Source organism: Rattus norvegicus, chromosome 16 (assembly GCF_021556685.1).
Source record: "Rattus norvegicus strain SHRSP/BbbUtx chromosome 16, alternate assembly SHRSP_T2T, whole genome shotgun sequence".
Lineage (NCBI taxonomy): Eukaryota > Metazoa > Chordata > Mammalia > Rodentia > Muridae > Rattus > Rattus norvegicus.
The window spans coordinates 65,429,100-65,447,367 of NC_141549.1; the positions used below are offsets into that span (position 1 = coordinate 65,429,100).

The 18,268-nt window shown below is 41.1% G+C and overlaps 2 protein-coding genes across 3 annotated transcripts in view; both read left to right on the forward strand.

Moving 5' to 3' along the window:
• Positions 1-18,268, forward strand: part of Erich1 (glutamate-rich 1) — a gene marked incomplete at its 5' end in the record, with an annotated part of 52,793,804 nt that overhangs the window by 34,558,540 nt on the left and 18,216,996 nt on the right.
• The window catches only part of Tnks (tankyrase), a 146,573-nt gene that overhangs the window by 97,723 nt on the left and 30,582 nt on the right, over positions 1-18,268 (forward strand). For 2 of the 3 annotated variants that reach the window (XM_087587917.1, NM_001106084.2), the window contains 7 exon segments: positions 1,995-2,089; positions 3,590-3,656; positions 3,802-3,988; positions 8,358-8,479; positions 9,872-9,963; positions 10,304-10,382; positions 15,147-15,318. In XM_087587917.1, the coding sequence (XP_087444043.1) occupies positions 1,995-2,089; positions 3,590-3,656; positions 3,802-3,988; positions 8,358-8,479; positions 9,872-9,963; positions 10,304-10,382; positions 15,147-15,318 (814 nt within the window). 3 annotated transcript variants of the gene reach the window in all.

Genomic DNA, 18,268 nt, shown 5'->3' on the forward strand with positions numbered 1-18,268 from the left:
TTTAATATGGTTTTCATGCTGTGACCCTCAACCATAAAATTGTTACTACTTCATAACTAACTTTTCTATAGCTGTGAAGGGTAATGTAAATATCTCATATACAGGATATGTGACCCCTGAGAAAGAGTCATTTGATAACCCCACCCATCCACCCTGGTTGAAAACAAGTGCTCTCTAGACACTAAGAAATTTGACCAGTAGCACCCTGATAACACTGAGTTTCCTGGAGCCGGGAAAGTCCTGGACAGAGCAAGACAAGTTGGTTTGATATAGGCCACACTGAATCTTCATCTTAAAGAAAATAAGAGCAGTGTATGTGTATTATAAACAGCTCCCTCATGACTTCCATTATAGCTTTGCAGTTGTGGTTTTATTCTTCCCTGGGAAATACATCAAATATCACACATGTTGAAATGTCAATTTAAATCTTTTACACAAAAGTATAGGCAGATTCACCATCTTAGTTTCATTTCTCATTGCTGTGATAAGACAGATACAGCAGAGGTGAGAAAGGGCTTAATTTAGCTTACAGTTCCAGGTACAGCCTATCGTTCTGAAGTCTGGCCGGGGACAACTTGAAGCGGCTGGTCACTCCCACAGTTTAGACAGCGTGAATACATGCATTCCAGTGGTCAGCCGCTCTCTGCGGTCCATCAGCCCAGGTCCCAGCTGATGAAAAGGATGCCGTCTGTATCCAAGGAGTGTCATAAAATAACACCATGGCATGTGTGGGCCCTGCACATTGCTTCCCTTAGCCCTCAATCACCATGGCCCTGCTTCCCGCTGTCATTGTGCTTTCCAAACTGACACTATTGCATCTTCACTGTCTGCCTGCCGGAGTAACCTTACCAGCCACCAGTTCTCAGAGGTTTTTCAGATTCCTTAGTTCTGTCTTGTTTCACAGCAGTTTATTTCAGGCATCCTCTCATTTCTAACCTGATCAGTGACAGAGCATCCTTGTTTATCTGAGATACATTTGACTGCTTACATTATCGTCATTCATTTGGGGATTTGTTCATCTTTGGAAATGGAAAGTACTGAATCAACTATGAACAATGTTGGGCATTATAACAAAAATCATTTTTGTTCATAGTCGATTAAATTACCACCTTTTCCACAAAATATTAAATGTCAGGTTTGCCAGGGAACAGCTTAGTGACTTACCGACTGGTGTGTAGCAGTGCTGTGTCTTGGGAGCCTCCCCATTCAGAAGCTTTGCACAGTCGGGCACCCAGTGCAGTGGTGACACCTTACCGCTGGAAGTCAGGGAATGGATGAAGTGCCTTGTCGTTTTGGTTTCCACTAAAGCATCTTCAAATAGTTCTTCAGGGATGCTTGTCAGCCTTTTCCATTAAAGTTCGAAAGTTAGAATATTATGTTTCCTGTTACTGGGTATGGGTGGCTCTTACATGGTTTTAAGTTAGCATAAGAAGGGTTCATGCTGGAAAGGAGAGAAAAGCAATGCAAGGCTTGATCCTGAAGACCAATAAGGGACACAGATGAGGTCTGTGTCCTATCCTATGCTGCTGTAAACCGATGCTGAGGAATGGATAAAGAGAAATGTGCTTAGTTTATAATTCTGTGGCTGGAAGGTCCAAATGGCTTGGGGCCAGCATCTGGCAAGGGCCCCTTGCTGCATCATGGCAGAGAGAAGGCCAGGAGGAAAGATCACCTGTGGAGAGAAGCAAGAGAGTGAGCGAAAGCGTTGCTTTGCAGAGCTCCCTTTCGTGGTGTCAATCCAGTGCTTCCAGAGCCCTACCTCTCTCCTCAGAGAAAAGCAGGCCCCAAGACCTGTTAGACACTGTTATAGGTACATGGGTTTTGTTTGATGTAGACAAAACAGAATCAAGCCATTGCAGTGACAGTGGAGAGAGACTTCTCTCCCCTGGAAAGAGAGTTGTCCCTTGTGTAGTTATAAGCTGAGTGGAGACCAAAAGCCGTTTGTTTTTTTAACCTGAAGTGGTGATGAGCTGAGCTTTCCTTTGTCTTTTCAGTCTACTCCGTTACACCTGGCCGCGGGCTACAACAGAGTGCGGATAGTTCAGCTGCTGCTACAGCACGGAGCTGATGTCCACGCAAAAGACAAAGGGTAGGTGCAGCCACTGTTAGCTTCTAAAGATCCCATGGGAAGATAATTATACTGTTTTCATCATTTGATAGCCTGAAGGTTTTAGCTCCAAAGAAAGTCATATTACCCATTCCTTAAGAATGTTCACGTGGCGCTGGAGAGAAGGCTCAGTGGTTACAGCACTGGCTTTGATTCCAGAAGACGGGGTTTGATCCCTAGCAGCACACTGGGAGCTCACGCCTATCTCCAACTCTCATTTCACAGGATTCAGTGCCCTTTCTGGCCTCTGGGCAACAGGTACATAGACATGCAATACAGACATACATGTAAGCATAGCACCTGTACACATAAAATAGTGATAGTAAACTAGAAAATGAAGTTCTCAGGTTTGAGCTCAAATCTTATTTTATATACCTGCTGTAGACTTCTCACAGTCATCTGTTGCACCAATTTAATTTTATTGCAATTCTATTTAAAATTATTTTTTCCAGTTATAATCATTTCCATCTCTTAAATTGCATTTAAGATTTAAAAATACTGAAAAATGTGATAATCTAGTATGGTGGCTATTAAGAGAATCTCCTCATATTAATAAACTAGTAATGAGTAAATGATTTTTTAATTTAGTTATTTTTAAGCTAATTCAATCTAGAGATGATCTTTATAAACATTAATACAGGAAGGAATGGGTAGGAAACAAAATCATTATGAATTAATAAATATTGGAAGCTTACCAATTTTTTTCTAGTTTCCAATGATCTATGGACATTTGTTCTCCATCCTATATGAGAACTAACATTGCTCGTTATCTGGCCGTAGGAGAGCAAGGGTAATTGACCCTACCCAGGTGAAGCAGATTATGTTAGACTTCTGTGATTGACAGCATAAAGAAACAACGCCCCAGAGGGAGATTTTTCATTCAGCTCACATTCATGTCAGGAAGCACAAAAATGAACTCTGTACTTGACAATTACAAGAAGGGGAACCCATCCACTTCAGATCTGTCCTTTTCCACGCTGCCTGTCTTGCTTGTCAAGTGTTGGGCCTCCTGTGAATGGTGTATCCTGATCACGTAGAGCGCAGGTGCCCAGAGTCCTCGTCCACCTGCTTCCACATCAAGAGATGCACAGCAGAAAAGGGCAGCTTTTAGCCTCACTTAGGAAGGATACTCTGATGGGGAAGTTATCGTAATCTTGGATATTTAATTCTTACACTGAAAGTAGCATGAATGTGGCTTCACTTCCCTGCCAGTTAGCGTGCCTGCTACATGTCGATAACTTGTTTATTAGTGTGTTGGTCTTTCCTTTCATTCTTCTTCTGTCTGATAGTATCTTATTATTCTTATAGATCCTATTTAAAGACCACAAGATAAATGCTAAATGTGTGGATGGAAGCTGTGCATCGAGTTCTTTCCATAAGCTCTTAAAATGCTTTTAAAAAATAGAACTTAATGGAATTTAGCAACTCACAGCCAGATGGCTGTTTGAAATTTCAGTGTTTTAATTTTCTCTTTTTGTCTAGCGGGCTTGTACCTCTTCATAATGCATGCTCATACGGACACTATGAGGTCACAGAGCTGCTGTTAAAGGTAAGAGAAATCCAAAATATTGAATAGTAGCGTTCAACTTAAACTTTTTTTAAAAGCTGAATTTAAAACAATTCCAAAAATTATAGCTGGAATTTTCAGTGATTACGTTTACAGTCACTCATGTCAGACTTTTTCTCCAATCCAGCATGGCGCTTGTGTCAACGCTATGGATCTGTGGCAGTTCACCCCGCTGCATGAAGCCGCTTCCAAGAACCGCGTCGAAGTCTGTTCTTTGTTACTTAGTCATGGTGCTGATCCAACCTTGGTCAATTGCCATGGCAAAAGTGCTGTGGATATGGCTCCCACTCCTGAGCTCCGGGAAAGACTGACATGTACGTACTTGTACCCAGAACCCCGAGTGGCTGGCCAGCAGGGAGCACATCTCAGTTTTGCCTCATTTCTCAGGCTGTTTTCTAACGAGACCATGTCCTCCTCCTCGCACATGTGTGCTAACTTATCATATCCTTTCTTCTTGTGTTCCACAAGAGCCTTTAACACCTACATAGACTATTCATACCTACATATATACATGCATGCATGCATACATACATACACACACACTTTTTTAAGTCCAATTCTAATTCATTTGTCAAGACTCCTGGTTTTTTGTTTTGTTTTGCTTTTGTGTAGTTTTGTTTCTTTTCCTATATTGTGTTTTGTTCTTGTGACAGCTAGGGACAAGGTCCATCAACAACCATTTACTGAGTATTTTTCTGTGTGACAAACAATAGAAATACATCAGTATACAAATCAAAATGGAAGTCCCTGGGTTCATGGAACTTCTGTTCTTGTACCACTGGTAATAAAAGCTGCTGCTGAGCGTCAACTGTGCATCTCCAAAGCGCTGACAGTCATGTTTACATTTACATATGACATATAATATATTTACATTCACATATAAGTGAGGTGATTTGATGGACATACACTTCATATATAATAATATTTGTGTGTGTGTGTGTATTTTAAGGAAACTTTAAGCAGGTTTAGATAAACAGAAAGTTTGTATTAGCTAGCTAGCACAGAGAACTGTCTGCGGCCTGTCTTAGTTCCTGTATTACTGACCTTTGACACTAGTGCTGCACAGATATCCGTTAACCCAGAAATAATGAACACATCATCGACTGGAGACACAGTAACTAGCTCTCCTTGGTTTGGCCAGAAGTCCCTTTTCTAGTTGGTCCTCACTCAGGTTATTACATTGTGCGTATACAGTTCTGACATGCATTCTGTTCTCTCTGTGTGGCCATTGTAGGTTTACCTTACCTGTGGCCTGCCTTCAACCTTATATGAGAGTCTAAGAATGAGAAAGCCTGAGATAAAATCTTATATGTACTTCCTCAAGGAAAAGAATGCTCAAAATGATACAGCATTTATATTGAAACACCTTTTAAGCTAATTTCTATGAAAAGAGCAAATTTCCTAAAACTTTTAGTCACATTTGGAAGTTGAAGTTTATTGTAGTCATGTAGTGGGATTGGATTAGATTTTCATCAAGCAAAGCCCATCGTAACTGGGGACATCTTTGTACTCCTGTCTTTGTAGAACCTCCCATGTATCTGTATAATCCCATGCTGGCTTGGATTCTGTAGTTTATTTTCTATGGATTGGAGCTCCTTAGAGACATGTATGTTGTTGGGGGGAAAGCGGCCTGTTGCTATCCCTGGGATCTTCCGTGAGGTCTCTGCATCGTGTCTCATCAACCCAGCCTAGTGTCACGCTTCTGTGAGCTGTGTGTGCAGCAGCTTCAGCAGGTGAATGTGACTCTCCTCAGAAGTACTGTGTTCCCGTGGCCCGCTCCTATTTATCCCCAGGTCATCACCGTTCCCTAACTCTGCGCCCAACCATTTTACAAATTAGAGTCTTACCTGAAGTCTTCACCTTCTGTTTTATCAGGTTGTCTTAGACTCCTGTAGACCTTAACATCTACATAAATGTGTGTAGCTTTACACAGGGAGCAGTCCTTAGCTGCTGTTAACCTTCTCAGTAGGGCTGAGGAAGGGAGGGAAGTTGTAAATCTCTTCTCTGGCCGCAGCTTTCAGTGTCCTGATTACGGCTTTGTAGCCGGTGTTTGGTTTCAGAAGTTTCTTTGAAGAAAATTATCTAGGAGGCTTGAGAAATAGATCAGTGGTTAAGAGTGCTTGCTGTTCTTTCACAGGGACTGCAGTTTGATCCCAGTCCTCACGTGACCAGTCAGGCATGTTCTTTATGTGCATGTAATTCCCAGGCTGGAAGTGAAGGAGACAAGACAGTCTCTGCACCTTGCTGGCTGCTGGCCTGATTATGCAAAGGGCTATTCTGAGATTCAGCTTCATGTTCAGGGAGGAGCCCTACCTCAGAGGGTCAGAACACATCATCAGGGGCCTCCATACATGTATAGAAACACAGAGAGAGAGAGAGAGAGAGAGAGAGAGAGAGAGAGAGAGAGAGAGAGAGAGAGGGGGAGGGAGGAAGGAGGAGGAGGGAGGGCGGGAGGGAGAGAGAGAGAGATGCTTATACTGTGCCATTATTACAATTGCAACATTCTGCATACTTATCCAGTTTCTTGATTTTATTTATTCTTTTTAGAAAGCCAAATAATGAGTTGTCTAAATTTTATTCTTACTTTAAGATACATTTAGAAAAGCCAACTTTTAGATATTTCGTAAATATGAAGTTCTCAGCTTTTAGGGTAGTGTCATTTGTAGTTTTAACATCTTTTAAACTGCACGGTGTCTTTGAGGTTCTGAAACAAACCCATAGGACTGGGGAGGTGGTCCAGCAGTTTAGAATGCTTCTGGCTTATGCAGACCACTCGGTTCCCAACACCCATTGCTACTGTTCACAACTGTGGGGCTTGTTTGCCTTCAGCTTAAATGTCTCTCAACTGCTCACTCCAAGACACTCTACAGTTCGCTTGCTCTCACTTCTGAATACACCTGCCCCTTTATAGTTGTCAGGGTCCAGCTCTGTGCGTGTGGCTGCCGGCAATTACCTGAATTTATTAGTCCCTGTGTGTAATATTAAATCAAATACCAAATTTGTCATTGGTGTTTGCTGTTCACTTTACCATCGTAGTCACCCCTGTGTTTGTTCCGAATGTTTTAAAATCTCACGTTGAAAAATGTAACAGTTAAAAGAATAACTAGAGATTGGACAACAAGACGGCTCAGCCAGTAAAAGCACTCACCTGAGGGAATGAAAACCAACTTCTAAAAGTTGTCCTCTGACTTCTGCACATATCCTGTGGCACACACATATTTGTAGTCACACATTACACATACACAAATTTTAAACATGTTAAATAAAAAGTCATTAGAAATGGTTCATTTCGGGGTTGGGGATTTAGCTCAGTGGTAGAGCGCTTGCCTAGGAAGCGCAAGGCCCTGGGTTCGGTCCCCAGCTCCGAAAAAAAAAAAAGAAAAAAAAAAAAAAGAAATGGTTCATTTCCTAAACTAACCACAACTTAGTACACAGATAATGAATTGGAAACACATATTTATTGAGAACTTACTATGTGCCCAACTCCATTCTAAGACTGCAGTGGTGCTAGGCATTACAAGTGCTGTGATCCTAACTGCAGGTATTCAGTAAGAAGAATAGGAAGGCTTATCCAAAGAGTCGAAGCTGCAGCCTTCAGTGCAGACTAAACAGTTCACAGCACATTGTGTTTGAAGAGCTGTCTGTGCCCGTTTCTGTCTGTAGAAAGCAGTGTGCTGGGGCCCTCACAAGAAAGAAGAAACAGCAATACAGTACCATGCAGATGCAAACATCCAAACATTACAACAGCTAAATGGTTCTGTGTAGTGTCAGATTCACTTGTGTGTTTTTAGACCAGTTTTCAGTGCCTCGTTAATAAAACCATATAAAACAAAACCAAATCTGTAAAAAGAGAAAATAAGGGGTTGGGGATTTAGCTCAGTGGTAGAGTGCTTGCCCTGGGTTCGGTCCTCAGCTCCGAAAAAAAGAAAAGGGGAAAAAAAAGAGAGAGAGAGAGAAAATAAAAATCTAAGATTATTCTTCGGTAGTATTGTTCTTTGGAAAAAGCCAGATTCTGGTGGTTCTCAAATTCTGTTAAGTGCTGTTAATATTTTGACTGTTTCTCTAAATCTAATTTTCTGTTCCATGACTTAACATTTAGTTCTGATGGCAGCAGAAGCAAAAACAGAGCAGAGTAGGAAAGGGGTCAGCCTGTCTGTTCTCTGTGACTCTGTGTGTGTAGAGACCCGTGTGCTGTGTAAGAGTACAGAGTGCTCGTGTGTGTTGGGGTGGGGGGGGTAGAGGGGGGAGAGAGGGAGAGAGTGTTAGCTGCTTTGTTTTGGTGGACAATTAGATAAGCTGTTTCAAAAACTTTTTATATGTGACTTGCCATCAACTTTGAGAATATGGAAGTCTTATTTCAGAGTTATTTATATTTCAAAACTTTTTAATAATCTATACATGCATTCCTTGTTAGCATTATCTTATATTACTATTTTAAACTAAAATAGATATGTGCATAAAATAATCTTTCTGCTTAAATTTTTTGCTGTATTTGTGTATGTATTGGGTGTGTTTGAGACCGTCTCATACAAGCTGGTCTCAGGCTCCCTTCGTAAGTCATTCTAGCCTCTACTCTGTAGTCCTGCCTCAGCCTTCCAGGTGCTGGGGCTACAGCCTGCACATAAACCTTCCAGAATTGATTATAACTTACAAAGCACATGCCAACTGTTGTTTCTTCCGCAGATGAATTTAAAGGCCATTCTTTACTACAAGCTGCCAGAGAAGCAGACCTGGCCAAAGTGAAGAAAACACTTGCTTTGGAAATCATTAACTTCAAGCAGCCACAGTCTCATGAAACTGCCTTGGTAAGGTGATGTTATCCATAAGTCCTGTGGGTCCGAAATAGTGGTGCAAGGTTAAGTAATTCTTTTCATTTCAGAAGCCTTGAAGTAGCATTGCTCTCTGAAATGCCAGCAATTTGCATTTTAATCTTGGTTGCACTGGTTTTAACTTTGGTTTGGTCACGGTTCTTTGTGGGTGAGGGACTAGATATTTGCTCGGCCGCGATTGAGACTCCTTTTATTCTTGTGTTCACCCAAGCTTATTGTGACAAATTATTTTTGTGCTCAGTGCTTTCATTATAATGCAAAGTATGATCTGATAGAATCTTCTCTTTGGGGTGTGCTTACTAGATAAATAGTGTCTATGCTTTCTGTAGAAAATAGGGTTTCATAGATATTTGCATCATCCTTCGGAGTAATGCATTCTTATAACAGATTGTGTTCATGTGAGGAAGTGTTGAAACTGAGCCTTCTGCTCCTGACTGTATAAAGTCCCTGTAAAGCTATCCTTCTTTCTCTAGTCCTCTCTCAGGAAGATCACTTATTGTTTGTCATTAAGCACATGAAGGCACAAATGTTGGGCTCGTTAGTGTCTGCCCCTAACTTTAGAGCTTACACATATGTGCGTCTTATGTTACAGACTGTTCACGCTTCATTTAACTTTCTTAAGCCTGCGTGGCTCAGAAAGGTCATTTAGCCCATTCTGCTGAAAACACTATTGGGCCAAGTTAAATTTAAAACCACCAAGCCTAGTTCAGATAACTTCAGTGTGCATAGTGCTAGGCCAGGAGGTCCACAGTCACAGGATAATCCCCAGCACTGGAAGAAACTCAACCCTCAGCTTTGGGGCATTTACTTCATTCAGTTATGAGTAGTTTCATTTTTCAACTATTAATACAATCACTGATGTAAAATGAAGCAAAATACAAAAGTAATATAAATAGGGTAAAATATAAGATTGCTAAGAATATCGGTTCCTTTACTTCGCTTCAACGTCACATATTCTCACCAGTGCCTAAGCAAACCTGCTTATCCTCGGGAGTTCTGTGCTCTGTCAGTGATGTAGTAGAGAGCCACTGGCCTCTGGCTGATAGACCAGTGAAAGCCTGAGGAATTCTATATAGATTTCAGTAGCTTTGAAAAAGTAGTGTTCCGATACCTTCAGTGGGACAAATGCTTAGTAGTGTTTATTGACTGAAAGAAATGAAGTCTCTTAATGCCTAATTGAGAATATAATTTCACTTGCTTTGCACTCCCCTGTATGTAACAGGAATACTGACTGTAGAGTGAAATATATCACTATGTCCTGATGCACTTTGAGATGGCAGTGTGCCAAATAGCTCCGGGTGCTGCTTTATTCAGGAGTTAATGTTTAAGTCGAAGTTTGTCTTGAACTGAGTTCTGTTTGGTTTCCAGCATTGTGCTGTGGCCTCCTTGCATCCCAAACGAAAGCAGGTGGCAGAACTGCTACTTAGGAAGGGCGCCAATGTCAATGAAAAAAACAAGGAGTAAGTATAGCTACAGAAGCTGTTCAGCCTTTCCTTTGCCTCCGACTGTTCTGTACATGGAAATAACATAACTTAGTCATACAACCTACGCACCCCTCACCATGAACCCCTTCCTCCCAGCAAGCCTGTCCTGGTTTCATGTCTTCTTGTTACCGTGTTTGCTTCATCTTGGTGATCTGCGACTCGCTGAGTTAGTTAAGGTGGCTTGGATGAACACACACACGACACATGACCCTACCACATCACTAAAGACAATGAGCCCTCTGTTAGCAGCCAGTATCTACCGAGAGTTGGCGCAGTAGAAGTCACAACATTCTCTTTCCTTTTCTCCTTCCCATAGCTTCATGACTCCTTTGCATGTTGCAGCTGAAAGAGCTCATAATGACGTCATGGAGGTTCTGCATAAGCATGGAGCAAAGGTAAGCCTTGACTCAGCACAAGGCGGCAAGCAACCCTCAGGGCTTGGGTCCCCACGACATCACCATTTTCAGAAAAGGCAGTTGGCGCATGCTTTTGTGTTTAAACTTATAGGTTGTCTTTTGAAGTTGATTTAATCTTTTTTTCTAATAAAATTGTCTCTGTCCTTTTTTTTTAAAAAAAAAAAACTGAGGGTCCTTCTTCCTAGATAGCATTAGCTCTTAAGTTGACACACAAAACAGCATAGCCACCCATCGGCTTCATAGTTCATAAGCACTAAAACACAAACTTCTGACCTACTTACACAACTCCTATTCTGTCTTTAGGTAGTCTCTGTGAGAGCATAGGAAAGATGGAATTTGAGTACTGTATTTTCCAGTGAGATTTTTAGCATAATAACCACATTAAAAGTAAAAATATTACTGTTTGCTGAACATAGTTAATACTGCATTTCTATGACATTTTACACCATAGTAATGAAAGTCTTCTTTCTTTCTTTCCTGGCTCCTGTATTTCCCTCCCATAAGCTTCAGATTTGTGTGTAGTGTTTTAGAGTTGCACTGATAATGTTCTTAATTCTTCATGTTTTTTTGTTATCACCTAAGTTACATGAAAACTAAGCTTTTTTATAGTCTTTCTCAATGGCCTTGTGTAGATGCAAGGTCCTCAGTCTTTACTGGCTGTTCATGTGCATAATGAATTTTTATTATTAGCATCTTAGATCAGCAGTGGGCTTCTGGGATTGAAAACAGTCTGCTAGTGACACAAATGACTTCTAGAGTAGCATGTCCTTCCTGGTCTTCCACCACAGCAAGGAAGTTATTATTGGTTCCTTTAAATACAAAGATAATATATAGATTGTCATCAGTAGATCTCAAATGCCACATGTGTGTGGTGACAGCCGCCTTCAATCCTAGCACTCGGGAAGCAGAGGCAGGTAGATCTCTGCTGAGTTTGAGTCCAACCTGGTCTACATAGTAATTTGTAGGCAAGCTAAAGCAAAAGAAGGGGAGGAGGGAGGGAGGGAATAGAGAGGAAGGGAGGGAGGGAGGAAGGAAGGAAGAGCAGTGGCAGCTCCATCCACTCATTAATGCTCATTCCTGGATCCCAAGGCAGGATGCTAGTCCCACAGGGTTGCTGCGTTCATTCGTTCATACATCAGTAAACATTTCCCTCGGCTACTGTTGGGCCATGTTTTCCTTGCTTAGTATTTTCCTTCTGTGATTTCCGTTTGACTTTTAAGTGGCCCATAGTTTCCATTTGAATCTAACAGCACTTTCTGAACATGCTCACATGATCAAATACCTAATAAGCCATAGAAGGGAGGAAAAGTCAGTTTTGCTCATGGCTCAGAGGTTTAGTTTATAGTGGAAGGAGAGTGTTCTGAAATAACCACATCGTGCCAAACAGGAAGCAGAGTGGAGCACTAGTAGGAAGAGACAAGCGCAGAGGACACACCCCTGTGGCCTCCCACAGTTCTATCTCCTAGTAGCCTCCAGATTCTGTCACTGGGTTAGCACATTCATTTAAACTGAACCCTTATAGTCATTCATCTCTAGAAAATCCTCTAGAAATATACCTATAAGTTTGCTTTACTACGTATTAACTACTTAATCACTTGCTTAGTCCAATCAAGTTCACAATCAAAATTATCTGTCATGACCTCTAAATGTATGACTTAAGAATGCCTTGACTATTATTAGCACTGTTGAATATGTATCAAGCTTTTTTTTTCTTTTTCTGGTGGCAGTTTCACATTTTAATAAAAATAATATGTTTATCATTGAATGTTAAGAATTTGTAGTGAACCAAGGGGTTAAGACTTACAACTCAAACCATTTTAGGAGGCTTTGGGGACCGTGAGACCAGTGGCTTCAGGGGAAGAAGGAAGGCAGTGGCAGATTTGCTGACTTTGGTGGGAGTTTTGTTGTTGATTTGTTTGTGGGGCAGAGTCTACTCTGTAGTCCTAGCAAGCTTAGAAACTGCTGTATAGGAAAAGCAGACCTCAGGCTTGTGAGGATCCTTCTGTGCGAGCCTCCCTGAGAGATTTGTGATGTTGCCTTCTAGTAAAGAGTAACCCCTTCCTCACCAATCCCTGTAGAAAGCCTGTTTACTGCTCCCGTCTGTTACACAGTTAGTGCTCTAAGTGAGCTACATAGATAGACTACGAGCAAATCGTTCTAAGCTCTGCTCTTTATCTCCACTGAGCGAGTGCTTTACTCATTAGTAACATCAACTTGGTTGCTGAACAAAGTACTCCATAGTCCTTAGTAGATGATACTTAGATTTTGAGGGAAGAATTATAATCTCCATTTATAATTTAAAAATACATATTTGTCAAAAGAAATGATTTTGCACTGCATCTAGTGTCTTATACTTTATGCATATGAACATTTTTAAGATACCAAAAGACCAACCTAAAGGAATGAGTTAATAAATATATGCATAGAATGTGTAACATCATGTGATCAACTTACCAGTTTCTGTTATAAAACTTTTAAAATTAAATCTTAGTTCCTTTTACAAACTTATTCCAAGAACCATTGATACATTATAAGTTTTTATTCATTGTTAAAATATGAAATTCCCCAGAGTAAGTGAGGGGGATGTGAATGGACCATTTTCCACAGCACTTGGTTCTACCATACTTACTTACAGAAGGTACAGTGTGTCTGTCTTAGTTAGGGTTTTATTGCTGTGAAGAGACACCGTGACCAGTACAATTCTTACAAAGCAAAACATTTAATTGGGCTAGCTCACAGGCTCAGCGATTTAGTCCGTTATAATCATGGCAGGAACACGGTGGCACTCAGGCAGACGTGGTGCTAAAAAAGGAGCAAAGAGACCCATATCTTGATGTGAAGCCAGCAGAAGGAGATGTTGTGCTCTACTGGGTGTGACTTGAGCATATGAGACCTCAAAGCCCGCCTCCACAGTGACACACTTCCTCCAGCAAGGCCACACCTACTCCAACAAGGCCACCCTTCCTAATAGTACCACTCCCCACCAAGCAGTCAAACATCCGATGTGGGCCGTTCCTATCGAGACCACCACAGTGTTCTGCAGATCTGCTTCAACGCTGGAGCTAAAGCTGGCCTGTCCTAGAGATAAACAGAAAACCTTTACAGTCCTCCTCCTGCCTGTTACATTTGTTTGCTAAGGGACTGAGCTTTATTTAAAATACTAGAATCATCCATTCAAATCTTAAGTTGATAAGATCAGTATTTTAGAAGAATTACTCTCAAACCATATTTACATGATTTAACAAACTAAATCGGAATTCATTGTTAGCATCCATTTTTACAGCTGTATAATTAGTGTGTCTCATCTAATTTCCAGAAAGTGTGAGTGATTAGGATGTTTGCAGTTCTGGGTATTCCTCTAAAATGAAGTAACATCTATACAAAACTCTATGCCATCTTGTGTTTTCCACTGAGGAATCAATACTTAGTGCTTGTGTGATGGGTACAGAGTCATTTTTTTTTCTGCTGGAAAATATGATCAAATTAAATTGTGATGCCATTTGACGACGAGTTTTGTGAAGACCAATAAGAATGTAAGTGAACCCTTTTCTGAACAAGCACCATAACTTTCCCACTAACAAAGGACTGGAACTAGAGTAGTCTCTTAAATTCTGACCTCTTACTGCTGTGGGATTGAACTGGCATTCTCTTATGAGGACCTTTCAAGAAGACACTCCATATTTTCACCATTAATTGGTCTTGATGAAAAAATATTGTGCCAACAGTGTAGTAAGTGGTTATGCTGAGTAAGCGCACGTGCTCTGGGAGTTGTTGAGGCCTCCAGAGATGGAGGACTTTGAGAAGAGATTCTGTGAAAGCAGCATGTACACTTGAGGAAGACTTTGATCCCTCTAGAGTAACAGGTGTTTACTAGAACATTCTAAAATACTAGGCCAGTTACATTTGATCAAAATATGAACCTTGACCCAAAAGCAGAACATTTATTCAACGCAACTAAATACTGTTCCCCATATACACTCTCCAAGGTTTGAAAGTGGCACCTTGAATCTTCAAGGGAGTTCCCAGTCGACTGTATTTATAGTTAAGGTGTCTATTGCAGATGAGTATCCATGACCTGAAAATAGGAATCTATAATGCTTGAAAATCAAAACCTTTGAATTATCAACACCATACAGATAGAAAATTATACACCTGAATCCATGTAATACCACACAGTCACAGAAAAATAGAGTTGCTTCAGCTCTTGTGTACAATGTATATGTGAAACAAGTTTGTGTGTAGACATGGGTCCTTTCCAAGGTATTTCCTTATTTAGTATGAATACTCTCATAGAGAAAAGAACTTGAAATCAGAAACACCTCTGATGAGGAATATTCATTTAGATTATAAGGCATTTCCTAAAATGAAAGTGTAATGTACTACATTGATAGTCTTGGCGTGTGTATTTGGTTGTCTGAGGATGATGAGAGAGCCATTTATTCTGAGGTGTTTGGTGAGCAGAGATGTGGTAAGCAGTGAGCACTGGGTGAGAATCCCTGCCCTCTGACAACTGTTTTTTCCCTTTTTTGAGTGGAGTGGCCGAATGATGGTCATTCTGGGAAATCAAGGGTATTTTGTGACCCCCCCCCCCCCAGGACACTCCTATTTCTATAGCACTAATGAGCAAAAGCTAATCAACGATGGTTTTCAAAAAAGTTTCTCGCAGTTGACTCTTCTCTGAGCGCCTATTTGCTACAGTGTGAAGGAATGCCCAGTTCACATGGCCATCCAACGATTTTTCAGATGAACGCGCTGGACAGTCTAGGTCAGACTGCTTTGCACAGAGCTGCCTTGGCTGGCCACCTGCAGACCTGCCGCCTCCTGCTGAGTTACGGCTCTGACCCTTCCATCATCTCCCTGCAAGGCTTCACAGCCGCGCAGATGGGGAACGAAGCGGTGCAGCAGATTCTGAGCGGTGAGTCACGTGATGCCTTCCTTTTGCTCACACCCCCCCATGAGAGCGGGCCCTGCCACTGTTCTGAATCACTAGCTTTGTGGGCAATCTTCCTGACCCGAATGTTTCTTTCTCGCACCTTTCCTTTCTTACACGGAGGCACCCACCTCTGATTTGTGGTAGGATGCGGAGCTGTCAGGAGATCTGCACCATTTCAAAGTTAGTGTCTGGTTGGAATTGAATACAAGCAGAATTATGGGAGCTATGCAATCTGTCAAATGGAGAAAAAGTTGAATTTCTGTAGTAATGACCTTTCATTGTTCTTACATGGATAGTAGTCTGACCTACTTGTCACTCTTAACTGTTCTGAAATTATCATCTATTTTCTTGATTTAAATGTACTTACCAACTTCTGGTGAGTGTCACAGTGAATGCCCACTATAGTGTAAGATATTTACTTTGTTGATAGAGATTCAGCAGAAAACTGATAGAACAATAGACAGTGACTTCCTAACTCCCAAGTAAGAAGTAACAGCCTTCTGAAAACTTTGGAATTAGACATGAAAGAATTTAAGTATAATTACTCTTCTTTTTCTCCCCTCAGCCTTTGTCTGGATAGCCTTTGTCTGGGTTCCATTGCTGTAGACAGACGGAAAATTGAAAGTGTAACATAGAGACACCTATAGACTAGTGTAACAGAGAGACACCTGTAGACTAGTGTAACAGAGAGACACCTGTAGACTAGTGTAACAGAGAGACACCTGTACACTAGTGTAACAGAGAGACACCTGTAGACTAGTGTAACAGAGAGACACCTGTACACTAGTGTAACAGAGAGACACCTGTAGACTAGTGTAACAGAGAGACACCTGTACACTAGTGTAACAGAGAGACACCTGTACACTAGTGTAACAGAGAGACACCTGTACACTAGTGTAACAGAGAGACACCTATAGACCAGTAGTCAGAAACCTGGCTACTCTTTGCTGCCTGTAAACTGTATGCCCAAGCTCTGTGGGCACAGTTCCCCCTTTTATAGCAGATATCTTATGATGTCCTCTACCCAGAAATAAAATTCTTAAGATTAACTGATACATGATATGACTATTCAAAAATCTACATAAGAAGTTCCTAAACATCTATATTAAAATATCTAAGTGACAGTGAGTTACAGTAAATCTTAAGAGTTGTTGTGTGAAAGCTTGGAGATGACAAAGGTAGAAAACCACAATCGGCCTACAAATTTTGGGGAGCTCTCAAGCAATGCATCCTAGTTTAGAAGCACAGAGTGTCCCGGTCCCTGGTGGTTACAGGTGAGCTAGTGCTGCGAGGGGAGCAGTCTCAAGACGAAATTTCACAACCCTGAACGCTGGTAAGGATTGCCTCCCTCCTCAGCTCATTCTGGCATGCCAATCATTCTGCCTCAGTCTGTAGGTTTGTTGACAGAGATGAGGAATGAAACTGATAGAAAATAGGCACTGACTCCCCAACTCCCAAATTAGAAGTAGCAGCCTACTGAAACCTCAGGAACTAGACGTGAAAGAATCGCAGTGTGGTTACTTATAGACATGAGTATAATCCAGGCCCAGGGTTTCTACTCCGCCTTTCCCGGATGAAAGACAAACTCACAGCCTTTATATTTATGATAAGCCCTAAACAGCACAAGAGCTGGACAGCTGCCTCCCCTCCATGCTGTTAGAATCTACTTTCCTATCAATAACCCCGAGTTAATGCTATTTACATCATCTGGGCTGCTCTTAGTTCCAATTGGGCAGCCCTCAGGACTACTCTCCCTTGACTCTCTCATGGCCGCTTCTTCTGCTTCCTCTCTTGCACCTTCTTCTTCTCTAGAGGCAACTTCTCCAGTAATTTCAACAGTTACTCTTCTTTCTCTCCCTTGGCTTTTCCCTCCAGTCTTCACTACCAGAATGTGGCTAGGGTTTTAAGCCTGACTATTAAGCACCTGCCTTGCACCTGCCTTGCACCTGCCTTGCACCTGCCCTGGGGTATCTGCTGCGGAAGATATGCTGCTCCCACACCAGGAAGTAGCTCTTTCACGAATCGCAACCATTTTCTAAATTGGGATTTTTATGAAATATTCTTTTGTACGTTTTTACTGAAAATGATTCAATACTGAATTTTACTTCTGTGAGTTATAATCATACATAAACATACAGCTACTGCATCAGTTTCTCACAATACTATGCATAAATTTAACAGTGGTTAACAAAGTGGAGATGAAATATCAAATAAATTCAACAGATTAGATCCATTTAATACCTTTAAGATGCCTTCTAAAGTAAGCACATCTCAAACCCATGGCTTCTGGGGATGGGATTAAATACTGAATCATAGCTAAAATTCGGTTACTTTTATACTCTAAAATTGATTTTGTGATGCATATAGTTAATTATAAATGCTTAATTTAGCAAATGGTAGGAATCAGTTTGCCACATTCATTGTCCTCTAGAAAGAGAATACAAATAATAGAGCTGTCTTAGATACAGGGCCTTTTAAAAAAACATGGAAAAATATTTTTATTGGAATTACTCCATGCTTAGGAGAGGATACTGAGTGATCTTTTATAGATATTTCTACATTCTCTTTTTACTTTTTAATCTTGAGTCTGACTAAGTTGCCTATGCTAGTCTTGAATTCATTCTGTCACCTAGACAGGCCTTAGATTTGTAATATTCCTGCCTCATCTACTTTAGAACCCAGGATTTGCCTACCAAGTCCTGCTATATTACGTCTAAAAATAATGTAGCTGTCAACCCATTTTAGATTCATACAGTTGCAGAACTCCACAGTTGCTATCGTAATAAGTCAGCATGTTTAACTTTTACCCATTGACATTTCCGGCATGTAGTTCTTAGAAGCATGTGGTCTGTACACCAGATATATTGCTTGCCTAGAAAATGGCACTGTCCTAGTCATCCCCATGAGCGTGCTGTGATGGTAACCTAAAGTC